The 15,010-nt window shown below is 36.3% G+C and overlaps 1 protein-coding gene across 6 annotated transcripts in view; it reads right to left on the bottom strand.

Moving 5' to 3' along the window:
* The window catches only part of GABRG2 (gamma-aminobutyric acid type A receptor subunit gamma2), a 113,782-nt gene that overhangs the window by 13,981 nt on the left and 84,791 nt on the right, over positions 1-15,010 (bottom strand). For 4 of the 6 annotated variants that reach the window (XM_042947533.1, XM_042947495.1, XM_042947507.1 and 1 more), the window contains one exon: positions 3,816-3,968. In XM_042947533.1, the coding sequence (XP_042803467.1) occupies positions 3,816-3,968 (153 nt within the window). The remainder of the gene's footprint in view (positions 1-3,815; positions 3,969-15,010) is intronic. The other 2 variants (XM_042947500.1, XM_042947526.1) reach the window with 1 other exon arrangement.

Genomic DNA, 15,010 nt, shown 5'->3' on the forward strand with positions numbered 1-15,010 from the left:
GTAAATGTAAGATATTTATTTTAGAGAAGAATAGTCTGCTTCTCAAACTGAAAAAGCTTCACTTTAGTTGTCTATGCATTAATTCATGTAGAAGTTCTTGACTACTTAATTACAGTTGATATTTGGGGGAGGAGAATTTAAAAACTAAATTGGGACCTGACCTTCCCTTCACATTCAGGCCTCAAGCCACACTTGACCTATGGAGGAGTGAAAATGTCAGTATTTATAGTAGATACCATAGATAAATTCACTTCAGAAAATCTGACAGATCTGACATGTAAGTTAAACACTTATCAAGCAAGTTGAGAAAATGTTATTTAGGCTACTTGGAAGTTCATCACAGCCATTTAAAAGAAGAACCTTAAGGAAACTGTTCCATGATATTTTCAAGTTTCTGCTGGGAGCCTCAGGAAAGAGAACAATGAGTGGCAGACAAGTGTAGTTTTAACTCATTTACCAACCAACAAGATAGCTGGGGGTGGTTTTTAAGCACAGTTTTGCCAAGCAAAGAATTAGACTTCTCTTACCTGGGATGGATGAAAAACATCCACAAGTTTTATCAATTCCTCCAGTCTTGGCATCAAGTAAGCTCTCAGACATGTTACCTCACATTACTTAGGTGAAAAATAGGTACTTAAGTAGCTCAGGTTACTTAGGTGAAAAATACCAACTGGTATTTTTACCATTTCATCCATTAAATCATGATTAAGGTTTACCAGCTACCGCCTGCATACCAAACTACATTCAAGTGTACAAGCTCCAAAATAACTGCTCCCCCCATGCCCTTGTGGTCTGAGCTCAGAAAGCAGCCAGAATCTGAGCCACACAGGTATATTTATCTCACTTACTAAACAACTTGCCTATCACTATTCTGCAGCAAGAAACTTATGATCCACAGGGGTTTAGAGTCATCTGGTTTAACTCTAGGTTATAAACACTGGAAAAGGTAATATGATCACACATTTGAATCACCTGCAAAATTGCTTTTTAATCCTGACACCCAGGCCATGATTTCAAAAATGAAATCGACATGTCCTGTGATTGGACTGAGGCAGCTGTACTTTTAATGGCACTCTGGTGATTTAAATGCACAGTTAAATTTAAGAAGTTCTACATCAGGAGAAGACAGCAAAGTTAATGCAGAGAAACTGTGTCAGTTCAGCTGGCCCACCTTTCCCCACTACAGCCTTCAACAAGGCCTCACACACAGAGCAAATATAAGTCCCATTATCCAAGGTGCAGATAGATGTACTATCTGCTGGTCCCGTGACTTTGTTAATGTCATTTAACATTGCAGCCCTCTGCTTACCCCTGAAATATGTGATAATAATTTTTATTGTCATTTCAACTTCTATATGCACTTGTAAAGAGCAGAAAGGGCACAGGTGCTATATTAAACATGCAGGACTTGTAGTCAAAGATTAACAAATAGGAACACCTACCTGCTATTTGTTCAGGGGCCTCTCCCTCATTCCTTAGCTCACTCACCTAGATCCCTTCTCCTACCATGGTGCTTTGCCAATGAGCATTCACTTAATGGGTGGTCGAAATGAATGACCAAATGGTCTTAAGAGGGGTTTTGACCAGTGGAAGTCTGAATTTCAAGAGAAGAGATTGATTTAAAAGCTTTTCCTTAAAATATCTTTGATAGGGGTAGATTGAAATGCATTAATGCATTTGTTCCATCCATTCTTAAGAGCATACATTACTTGAATAATCACTGAGGTACCAGCTATGCACCAGGCACTATACTGGGAATGAAAAAAACATTTACATTCTGTTGTGAGAGACAGACATGTGAGCATGTAATGCAATGCATTCTAATCACAGTGACATAATGGTCCTAAAGTAATAGTCTCAACATATTTTGGATTTGTTTCAGCTTAAAGTATCAGACAAGATCTCATAACTTTTGAATAGGACTTGTAATAAAGTACTCCATATAACAGAAAAATCAAAATAAAATTATTTTGAAACAGATGGGAAAATAAATTAGGTTTAGAAGAGGATAAACATGCAAATGATGTCTTCTTCCCATAATATCTTTTGCCCTCAGTTTTAATAACCTGGTACAGGTCATTTTGTCTGAAAATGACTATCTAGTTGACCCTTGAACTACATGGGTCCACTCTATTCAGATTTTTTTCAATAAAAACAGCACAGTACTGTATTTTCTCTTCCTTACGATTTTCTTAGCATTTGCTTTTCTCTACCTTACTTTACTATAAGATCATACAGTACATAGATCATGTAGCATACAATGTGTGTGTTAGTGGTAAGACTTCCAGTCAACAATAGGCTATTAGTACTTAAGTTTTGGGAGAGTTAGAAGTTATCCATTGATTTTTGCACAGGTGGAGTCAAAGCCCTTAATCCTCACATTATTCAAGGGTCACCTGTAGTTGCTAACATTTCTAAGGCCTTACTATATTTCATATGTGTTACATAGAATACTTTATGTAACCTAATAAAACCCTACAAGTTAGGTACAGAAAATGATATATGTTCTCCATTTGAAGAAACTGTGATTTATACAAATTAAAGAGCATTTTCAAGGTTATATTATACATGTGGGTTGAAATCCAGATTTATTGGATTTTAAAACCCAAGCTCCTGACTATTGCAATTGTATTGACTCTCTAGCCAAAGACTGAGCAAGAGATGTGGTTCTAGTTTTCACAGAGCTGATGAAAGAGGATTGTGATTTTATAATTCATCTTTCGACAGCTCTATTCTTAGTTATCTAAGGGATTTTATGTAGTATGAAAATATCATTCATGGACCTAGACTGTAATGTCCCTGTGAGTCTGTGGCTTTGTAATAATCTATGTGAACCTTCTTCCTCACATGAGGAAAGATGTATGAAAATCCAAGGTAATATCACATATACAATACATCAAGCAACCTCAAATAATCTTAAAAGTATGTGTGTGTGTGTGTGTGTGTGTGTGTGTGTGTGTGTGTGTGGTGGGGGGTGAATGGTGGTGTTCCAAAAATGTTACAGGTATTTTTTCAAAAATGGCATTTTAAATGTGTTCTTCTACACAGAGCCAATGGCTGTGTATATGTCTTCAAATGTCATAATAATTATGGATGTTGGAATTAATAGACATCAGTTATGCACTGGTAAATGTGTGACAATTTACTGGGGAAAAAAAGGCAGTCCTGATTTTTAGTGTTTGCCTATTTCCATGATGTTAATACTCTCACCTTGGCTGACTTCAGTCTACCAATGTGACATCTCTCAATACAACGTTTGGAAAGAATAAACACAATGAGCTCTTATGAGCTTGTGTGAGCAGCTCCAAAATATAGCTGCCCAGAGACCAAAACAAAAATCTGTTGAAATTAGAAGTTTGATTTTTTTCCTAGTTAATTGAAATTTATTAAGAAAATTTACCAAAGAAAGCAAATGAAGGTAATTAAGGAAAACTAGAACTAGAAAACTTTTAAACACTTTTTTTAATGCTAGTTTTCTTCAAAATGAAATAGTAGGGGCACCTAGGTATCTCAGTTGGGTGTCTGATACTTGATTTTACTCGGATCATGATATCAGGGTCATGAGATTGGGCCCTGTGTCAGGCTCTGCACTGAGTGAGGAGTCTGCTTAAGATTCCTTCTCTCCATCTCCTGCTCGCTGTCTCTCTCTATCTCTCTGCCTCTCTCTCAACATGACATAACATGACATAACACAGCATAACATAACAGCATTTCTATGTAATTGCTGACTGAGGTAAAAGCAAATCAACTTAGGGGAATGAAGATTATTGATATTGGGTACTTGAAACACTAAAACACAAAGGAATGTGTCTCACCTAAAGAAGTCCTGGCTGGAACAGCGTCCTTATTGATCCAGAAAGATACCCAGGATAGGACAACGATGAGTGTGCAGGGGATGTAGGTCTGGATGGTGAAGTATCCCATTCTTCTGCTCAGGTCAAAGTAGACAGACATGACCACATAATCTCCTGGAACAGAACAAAGATAGCACCATGCAAACCCTTATCAAAACTGAAAAGCATTTGGAATAGGAAGCCTAGCAATAAACCCATGCTGATATGGTCAATTAGTCAATGACAAAGGAGGCAAAAATGTACAATGAGTCTCCAATGAATAGTTTTGGAAAAATTGGAGCTACATGCAAACGAATGACACTGGATGAATACCTTACACTATATGCAAAAATAAATTCAAAATGGGTTAAAAACTTGAATGTAAGACCTGAAACCACAAAAATCCTAGAAGAAAACATAAGCAGTAAGCTCTTCAACATCAGTCTTAAACATATTTTTGGACCAGTCTCAGGCAAGCACAACAAAAGCTAAAATAAACAAGATTACTTCAAACTGAAAAGCTTTTCAGTGGTGAAAGAAAGCATCAGCAAAATGAAAAGACAACCTACTGAATGGAAGAAGATATTTGCAAGTGATATATTTGATAAGAGGTTAATATCCAAAATATATAAAGCATTTACATAACTTAATATAAAAAATCCAATGAAAAAAATGGGTGGTACTTAAGACATTTTTTCCAAAGAAGACCTACAAATGCCAAGAGGCACAAGAAAAGATGTTCAACATCACTAATCATCAGGGAAATGCAAATCAAAACCTCAGTGATATATCACTTCATACCTGTCAGATTTGCTATTATCAAAAAGACAAGAAAAAAATAGCAAGTTATTGGAAAGGATGTGGAGAAAAGTCAACCACCCTTGTGTGCTGTTGCCGAGAAAATAATTTGGTGCAGCCAATATGGGAAGCAGTATGGAGGTTCCTCAAAAAATCAATAATAGAAATACCATACAATCTAACAATTCTACTTTTGGCTGTTTACCAAAAGAAAACAAAAACACCAATTTGAGGAGAAATATTCATTTCTATATTCATTGCCGCATTATTTACAATAGCGAAGATATAGAAGCAACCTAAGTGTCCATCCATAGATAAACTGATGAAGATGTAATATATGTACAATGGAATATTACTACACCATAAAAAATTAAATCTTGCCATTTGTAGTAGCATGGATGAACCTAGAGGGTATGATGCTAAGTAAAATAGAAAAAGACAAATTTCACTTATACGTGCAAACTAAAAACAGAACAGAAACAGATTCATAGATATAGGAAACAAACTGATTACCAGAGTGGGGAGGGGTTGGGTGTAGGTGAAATAGGTAAAGGTGATTAAGAGTTACAAACTTCTAGTTATAAAACATAAGCCGTAAGGATATAGCCAATAATATTGTAATAATTTTATATGGTAACAGATGTTAACTAGATGTATCATGGAGATCGTTTTGTAATGTATAAAAATACCGAATCACCATGAGGTATACCTAAAGCCAGTAGGTTATTTTATGTCGATTATACTTCAGTAAAAAACTGCAAAGCATTTGAAAATAAGCATATATTGAATTCTCATGTTCACACATTTGAGAGTTCTGTACAAGGGGTATGTTGAAAACTATCTTTTGCCCATTTGGGTTAAAAAAAAAAAACAGATTAAACTGACTTCTGATCCTTTCATAAGTAATGTGACCACTAGATGAAAGGAAACCTTTCGAGCATATTGATAATATTTCTTTCTTTGAGGTGTTTTTTGATGGTGCCTTGGATGCCTACTTAAATATATACAATATAAAACTTTTTGCTTCCTGGGTAGGGAAGGAAACAGTGCCTATAATGAACCCTAAGATTTGTAACAATGTCCTCTTATTCTCAGGACCTTTCTCTATGCAAGCCACAGAACAATATGCTGGTGACTGACACCAGTAAGTACCTATTTTACCCGGTTTATAACCAAATTTCTATGCTGAGACATTTTTCTCATGTTTCATTGAATCTTATGGCTTTCCTTCATAACACTGCAATTCTTAGTTTCTCATTCATATGTGTGGCTATTTTTATAAATATGTGTCCTATTAGAATTTATTGCACGAGTTCACAGTGTCTCTTTTAGCATACCGTTGCACTATCAGTACCTAGCATCCTAATTGACTCCAAATAGGTATTCAGTAACATTTGTTGAATGAATGATCAAAAGAAAGAATCATGTCTTGCATTTTGTATGATTCCAAGTGAAATTTTAGGGAATTACATTTTTTAACTAGATAATATGCTATGGAGACACACTTCAGTTACTATACATTTATATTTTCTTTACACTCTTAGAGAATATTAGTTTCAAAGACTATGTCTGCTCTTGCAATGGGAGATGAACCTGACACCACTTCTCAAATCTTGTTTCTTTTCTTTACTGAATTATAATTTGTCATAGAATACATAAAGAACAAAATACAAATCCTGTGTTTTGGTTTAATTATTTGGCTTTGTGCCTATGTTTCTCTACTTATTTAGGAGATTTAGATTTGATTTGAAAATCAAGTACTTTAGAAGCCTCAGGCAGAGATGACTGACTTAGCAGAATGAGTTATGACTCCTCAGTCCAGGTCTTCCTTCCCACTTGCAAGTGTCATTCCACACCCTTCCAAGCTGATGAGACAGGAAACCCCCTTGGTTACTCCTCCAAGGAGTAATGACTTTCCTCTCATCCTGCAGTTTCCTAAGTGGGGTTATGAAACCTCCTAACACTGCCTTTTGGTGGATTAATGTACTGTCATTTGTCCAAGTCAGGCTTGGTTAAGTCAGTGACAGTGACCCAGACACTAACTGGGAAATTCAGCTTCCATTTGACCACAAGTTCCCTCTCAGAGATCAATGAGTAGCCATTATTTAGCAACTATTCCTGAAGACGTAAAGGTAGGAATTTCTCACTGATAGTAAGTAGGTCTTGATTAGTTTATGCTTCTCTCCGTCGATTTATCTGAACTTAAGCTCTGTAAAGTCATGGCATTTCATAAATTAGTTTGGTCTCTGCTTTTCTTCTAATTTAGAATATAACAGACACGGGCTATGATTGTGGAGTAAAAACATTTCATTTGAGATTATCCCTAGGAATGTCTGTCTTTTTCTTTCCTGTTTCTTTGATCAGAACACCAAAGGCAAATTCAAGTTCTCATATGCTAGATAGGAAAAACAAGGCAAGGTTTTCTTTTTAAATAATTAATATTCAGTGGCACTTTTTCTCCCTATTTTCAGAGTCCTTGAGAGTTTTCTGCACATTATATTTTAAATAAATCTACACAATATTAGTAACTTCGTTTTACTTCGTATCATGTAAGTGAATGAGAATCTATACTTTGGCATTAATGATCTGATTCTCCTAAAGGTGAACTTTAATTTTGTCTGAAGTTAACAAGATAATTATCTAATTCAATTCTCCACTTCCTTTCAGGTCAGAATCTAAACTTCCATAGCTTATTTATCTATCAATTTCTATTTTAAGGTAATAGCTTCTGAGCATCTTTCATCTTTGCCAGAAAATCCAAAGCTTTTCCACCACTAGATTATGAATTCAAACGTGGGAACAGGCCATTTAAAAGCAAAGCAGCTTCACAGTGACAGCCTGATGCCTGTCTTATCTCTAAGGCCACATCCCTTTTTGTATTTTTAAAAACTCTGGGCCAAGAAGCCTATAAAATCAAATCCTCTGAAAGTGCCACATCAGTGATTCCTAAGCCCAAAAGGTTTAAATGCCAACCAAGTCAAAAGTGGTTATTTCACCCACTTCAAATATATTTCATCTATTGATTTATTCTAACATATATTTAAGGTCATAGCATTTTATAAATTAGTTTAGTCCCTGTTTGTGTCCTAATTTAGCATATAATAGACACAAGCCATAACTGAAAAGAGAGGAAAGAATTTGAATGACACCCACTAAGGTCCATTCTTTCTTTATTGTTTTATAAGCTTCTTATGTCTGGTTTTATGAAGAGACCATCAATGTCAATTAATAATGAATTTCATTTTTTTAAGCTATGTTGTTAATCATATTAAACCTTTAAAATTCAGCATTTATTACGGTGTTTAGTATTTTATTTCATATATAAAACTATTTCCTAAAAACTTAAAGATTCCACAATAGAAAAGTCTTCCACCCCAATGAACATCTGAAATAATGAAAACAAGTATTTTCTGGTTACCTACCATATAGTAACAAGGACCTACTGTGTACAGACACTGGGGCTGAATGATTTGCGTATATTATCTCAACATCATCAATACTTTGTCAGGACGGTGAGTAAAACAAATACTTCACTTTGTTCCTCACTCATGACTCTTATTCCACTTAAATATCATTGAATAGAGTATATATTATTCTACTAGATTGACTTGAAGGCATTATTAGTACTATGGTTTTCTTTACATTTTTTTTTCATAGTCTCTTCTTTATTTAAATCAACAAACATTTTTGAATCACTGCTATGCATAGAGCATTCTATTAGGGAATATGGAGATTAAGACCAATGGAATCTCACAAGTTATTCTAAATTAAATAGATTAAATGGGGAAAAGATAATTTTCTTTTGACTATAATTAAGATAGAGACATGTATTGAGACAATGCATTAGATCTAATTTTATCACCCCTTATTAAATACTTGAATCTGTGGTATCCTTCTCTGAGGTTGCTTTTGGCCATAGGAAAGCAAGAGAGTTGATTGGCCACATTTTCCTTTGGGGAGTTTGTTTTTAAATTAGATCTGTAAATCACCTCACAAAAATAAATTTAAAATGGACTGAAGATCCAAGCGTGATCCTACACAAGGAAAACTACAAGAGATATAAATCCTACACAAGGCAAAACTATAAGAGAATATCTTTATAATCTTACTGTAAAAAGGCATAAAACATAAAAAGCATAATGGAAAAAAATTTACATCTTTAGCATGTAAAAGAACTCATGGGGCACCTGGGTGGCTCAGTTGGTTAAGCATCTGACTTTGACTCAGGTCCTGATCTCACAGTTGGTGGGTTCAAGCTGTGCATGGGGCTCTGTGCTGACAGCCCAGAGTCAGATTCTGTGTCTCCCTCTCCATCTGCCCCTTCCCCGCTCATGCTCTGTCTCTCTCTCTCTGTGTCAAAACTAAAACAAAACATTAAAATTTTTTTTTAAAAGGTACAACTCCCATATTATAAAGAATGGTTTAGGGGTGCTTGGCTGACTCAGTTGGTAGAGCAATGTGACTCTCAATCTTGGGGATGTGAGTTAGTCCCAGGTTGGGGAGAGAGTTTACTTACCTAGATAGACAGACAGACAGATGACAACTTAAAAAAATTTTTTTAAAGAATGCTTTAGGCAATTTTAAAAGGCAAAATACCACAACCGAATAATCTATCTCCAAAATAAGAAGTCAAAGGCTAATATCACTGATACATAAACAATTCCCATTAATCATTGAGAAAAGAAACCCAAATTTTTAACTAGGTTAAACAAAATGAATGGCAAATGAATGGATAAATGAAGAGTCTCAACTTTGGTAGTGATCAGTGAAAGGCCAAGTGAAAGTATTTCATTTTCAGCCTATTACATTGGGGGACAAATAATTTACAGTACAGACAACATGTAAACAAAGAGCTGCACACTCTAGGTGGGGGTATACTTCACTTTTTGAAAGGTAATATGGAAATAGCTTTTTCAAAAACATATTTAACTTCAAGATATCTAGAATAAATACTTTTTCCCCAAAAAATGCTTTGTAAATATTGCCTTTCAAGTGGCATGAAGTTTTTCTCCAGGTTTGTTGTGTGCTCAAAAGAATGAGTAGCATACCTTGGGCAGAATCACAGTCCCTGAGCTTATGGAGTCTAGAGTATTATGGGGAAGTAATGACTTCAAAATTTAAATGGTAAATGGCTGCTAACTTCTATAGAAGCTGTTCCCATGTGTTTCTGTGTCCATCATCTGCCCACCATTCCCAATGATGCTCAGAGTCCTATTAACTTTTCTGGAATTACATTCAACATTCTTTCAGTAACTAGATCCTGTGAAGTCAGGGGAAGGGAAACACGACTAAACTGTAATCCTTGCCATCAAAGACTCCTCAGGCTAAGAAAGACCTAGGGATATGGCATCACTACTCAATGGCAAAGGGTCTATCAAAACATATACATGATAACATGCCATGTTTTTTTTTAAGTTTATTTATTTATTTTGCAAGAGTGCACCTTCCTGTGGGGGAGGGTCAGAGAGAGAAAGAGAGAGATAATCCCAAGCAGGCTCTGTGCTGTCAGTGTGGAGCCCCACATGGGACTCCATCCCATCATCCGTGAGATCATGACCTGAGCCCAAATCAAGAGTTGGATGCTCAACTGATTGAGCCAGTCAGGTGCTCAGTACCGTAATTAAGTTTCTGGCAAGAAACATTTCTGAAATTTCTGCATAAATATTCCAATCTTTGAGAGCCTTAAAGAGATCCATGTTCCTCCTCACAGTCCAGACCCCTTAGTCTGGCATGAGAGGCTGTCTATAATCTGAATTTAACCTAAACCTCACTGTTTCCTCCATGTTCTTTAAGCCCTAGACAAAGTAAATTAAATCTTTTTCATTTTACACTTCTATGATCTTTCTGTCAGGAAGATCTGACCTCCTCTGTCTCTCTCAGATTCCTAGCTCATCTCCTTGCTCCTTTTCCTCATTCCAATTTCCCAATGTCCCAACACCACCACACTACCATACACACGTGCTCTGTACTATGACTAGACTTGTGCTAAGATGGTAGTTACCTTAAGTAAAATATAGAATTAAACAAAATTCAAAAATCTATTCCTCCAGTTCATCAAGGGCATTTCAAATGCTCAGTAACTATACACAGTTTGTAAGTACTATATTGCGGTAGTACAGATTTTAGAAAAGCTACTTCATCTTGGAAAACTCAGTTGGACAGTGCTAGTTTAGACCAATCTTTCTAAAATGCATTTCTGCTCATGCCATTCCCTTCATGTTTCTCAGTATACAATCCATACTGCTTAACATATGCTTCTGGTCCATTTTACCTTGATCCATACTGAACGATCCCCGCTGTATCTCACACCATTTATCATCTCTCCATTTAATGCCCACCCAACCTGATTTACTTTCTACTCTGCCAAGGGGTATTGCTCATTCTTATGTCTTCATTTCCCTGTTACCTCCAATTTCTGGAATACCCCCTGCTCCTTTGATCATGTCACACACATATACATTCCTCTAAACCCTTCAATAAGGATCCAATGATATCGGTACACACTAAAATCCTTTAACTTGCCCTTTAAGACTTTGTATGGTCTTTCCCCTGACTCTAGCCTCTAACCTCATCTTAAATAGTATTCCCTGCACTCCAACTGGGGTTCTTGTGATTCCTTAAATGGCCCTGCTACTTCTTGCCTTGGGATCTTTTCATATGCTGATTGTCTTGGCTAAAATTCTAATATCCCTATTTTATTTAATTAACTCCATTCTGCCTTCAGATGTCCATTAATTTATCCCATCATCAAAGAAATCAATAGATCTAATGTCTTCAGTAAAACCTCACAGTAGGTATGACTATTAGAGAACTGATCACAATTCAAAGTCTATGATTGGTGTGAATGTTGGATTACAATCTATAATTAGTTCACGAGTTCCACGAGGGAAATAGCCATACCTATCCATCTATTTTAGTCACAGCATCTAGTACAGTGCCTGGTACACAGAATGAGTTCAACAATTATTTGTTAAATGAATAAATGTTTTAGCTTAGAAAGTCATGCAGAAAATCTTGGGTGAGCTCTATATCAAAAACATTTAAGAACAAGGCAGAGATCACCATGAGCTTTAAAAATATTAAGCTTCACTTTAGAAATTATTGCTTCTGGAAATATTTTTAGTGGACACCTTGCTGAACTTAATCCCTGGAGATGTGAATATAAGGTCACAGTGAGCTGTTAGCAATCTTAACCACTTGCCAAGAAGAAAAAAGGGATAGGAAATCAGTTATATCAGAGTGACTGCATTACGCTTATTAAAAAATCAATTGGTGATTTGAGTTTCTCAGCCAGATTCAATTAATGAGAGAAGAAAACAAAGGGGCTTGGCTGCTGAAACAGATCAATCAGTCTTCTCCATTAAGTCTAATAGTGTGTTTTCATTTCAAAACGTCGCCATTTTTATTCCATCTATTATTTCTTTAAACTCATATATGGAAAAATAATAACAATTTGAAAAATTAAAATGGAAAATTAAAGTATAATTTATAATTTTTAAATTTTTTTCTAGGCTAAATCTATCTTTTAAAGTCTCCCTCTGACTTCTCCACTGAGCAAAGAGAGGATAGGATTCTGAAGACATCTGCTTCAAGTTATATTCCCTAGAATCAGAGGTGGAGTCAAGAATTCCTGCTGGGTTGAGTTACTTGTGGGTTTAAGCTTTCAGAAGAAGGGGAGTGAGAGAAGGAAGCAAGAACTGGCAGTGGGAAAAACTGCTAAGCATTGATTTGCTTCACCCTAAGGAGGAAAGCTTCTAGGAGATTCTGGAACCAAGTACACCACAGAGTTAGTGCCACCTGGAGGCAAGAGCAGCAGCCACGTATACTCTGCAGGCTAAAGTGTAATGGTCTTAATCTCCTTGTTGAGATGGTTCTGTCTTGGTCAAAGGCAATTCTGGAGAGAAGGAACAGTGGTGAGCTGTCAGCAGTCACCCCTTACAACACCTGGAGGATGGATACACCAGCTCAGAGAAGATGGGAAGGAGGGTACATCAAAAACATCTGCTCTAAGGACTGTGATGTCAGACTGGCTTGGTTCAAAAGTCCTAGTCCTGTCACTAACTGGTTGTGCGATTTGGGGAAAGTGCCTTAACTCTCTGAGTCTCAAGTTCCTTACGTGTTAAGTAGGGATACTAAGAAAACTCACCTCATAGGGTTATTTTGAACCTGAAACGAGTGAATGTATGTAAAGTGTCTGGTATAATTCATGGCACATAATAAAGAGCCCATTAATGTAATTTATTAGTACAAACTAGCATAATCTATGTAATATTATTAACATCATTCTGGCACATACAAGCATGGAGGAAATAGTACTCCAAAAGAGAACTGGTGAGAAAGGGTCTGAGAATTTATCTCAACCTATTCTATCCTCTTAAAGATAGAGGGGCAGTTGAGATCCATCAAAGAAGTTTGGTGTTTTATCTAAGAACCCAGAGCTATCTTGTGGCAGACTCCAAACTTCTGCCTCCCAAAGCAACACTATTTTTATAGTAAACAGCTTGTTCATTTAAAAAAAAAAAAAAAAAAAGCTTCATTTTTGAGAGAGAGACAGAGTGTGAGCAGGGGTGGGGCAGAGATCAAGGGAGACATGGAATCTGAAGGAGGCTCCAGGCTGTGAGCTGTCAGCACAGAGCCTGACACGGAGCTCAAACTCACAAGCTGTGAGATCATGACCTGAGCCGAAGTCAGATACTTAACTGACTGAGTCACCCAGGTGCCCCACAGCCTGTTTATTTTGAGCCAATGGCTAGGATCATGGAAAAAAAGCAAAATGCAAACACACAAATAGAAAGTCAAGCAATTATTGAATATAGTTAATACAGAAAGCTGGTTTGGATAACTGGGGGCTCAAACCACAAAGAGAAAAATTCTTTTCGTTTGCTCTTGAACCTTTTATGATAGGCAAATTACTTTTAGGAGAATGGAAACTTAACCATACTAGAGATTTCCTCCTGGAGAATAGCTTCACATAGAAGGAAGCTTAATATTTGTAAAGATTCCAGAGATGAGTGGTTTTCTCTAGATTCGTGCAGTGAACCTAAGTGTTTGCTAATAACTCAGTTCTCTGTATTTCTGTCCTAGAAAATTCTCTTTACTAGTGTAAATCACTTCTCTTTCTCACCCTCTGAAGAAGCCACCACAATTTCTTAGCTCAGTGTGACCTTTTGTAATACAATTCATTGTTTTGGGTCCATTGTCAAATTCCAACAATGTAGCAAATAAATTCACCTCGGGATTTATATAAATAAAAAACTCTGGCTCAGAAGTCTAAAGCTGAAGATACAAATGAATGTGTTTGCCACTTTGATCCATCCAAAAAGAATGCAATTTCTCAGCATAATTGAATCTAACTCCTACAAACTTCTGACTAGATACTAAAACATGTTTTATGTAAATTCAGAGTAGGTTGTAGTAGCAGGAAATATACTGAATCCAGTTCCAGAATTCAAGTTACTACTAATGACATTAACAAGGTTCAGAGACAAGGGCAAGTTGTTTACATTCTCCCAGTAAAATAGAGATAATCATACCTATTGCTAAGGCTGTTGTGAAAACCACATTTGCTAATTGTAGAAAAAGTGCTTTGTAAAATTCAGAGACGATGATACAGTTGTTTTGCAAAATAATCTCTATGGCATTGGTAAGTGAGCTTCCTCCTGAGGTGATATCTATATATTTTTTATCCTTTGTTAAAAGGCTACCTGCAACCATCAGGAATAATAGTAAAGCGTTCAGTCTTGTTCTTGTTTGTATGAACATCAGTGTGTCCATGAAAATCATTAATACCATCATTTGAACATAGTTCACAGATTTGTGTCATAAAAATCATCTGTTCAATGATTCACTGTTCAATATGTAACTGAAGTATGGACTAGTTATATATCAATAGCTTGGTAGTCAAAGGTGACAAAATATCCTTTTATGTATGTACTGTGACACCACCAGATCTCCTAATTTCTCTCTTTGAGAAGTCCCATTGTAGGGGAGATTTTAAAATTTGAATTCATATTCCACTCAGCTCTCATGGCTCTAAGTTGCTGACTGGAAATATTGTCAATGGCTCAGGAGAGAGATACCCATAAGAAGCACACACCATAGCATAGTTAAATCTGTCAACTTGAACAAGAAAATTAAACTGGCTTAATAGAGGTATCACTGGATATTTGAGAAATCCTAAGAAAAGCAGCAGTTGTTTACTTCCAGCCAACCACAGGTAAGTGCTCGATGAGGAAGGACTTCATGCTCCTTGTAATTAGAGGTTATAACTGATTTGTCACAGTTGTGATCCCAGGGCCACAGCAAATGGGTCAATATGTTATATTTTTCCATCCTGACATGTACATGATGAGACTGCACTTCACAGAGGAAAAGTACAG

This window comes from Panthera leo, chromosome A1, assembly GCF_018350215.1.
Source record: "Panthera leo isolate Ple1 chromosome A1, P.leo_Ple1_pat1.1, whole genome shotgun sequence".
Lineage (NCBI taxonomy): Eukaryota > Metazoa > Chordata > Mammalia > Carnivora > Felidae > Panthera > Panthera leo.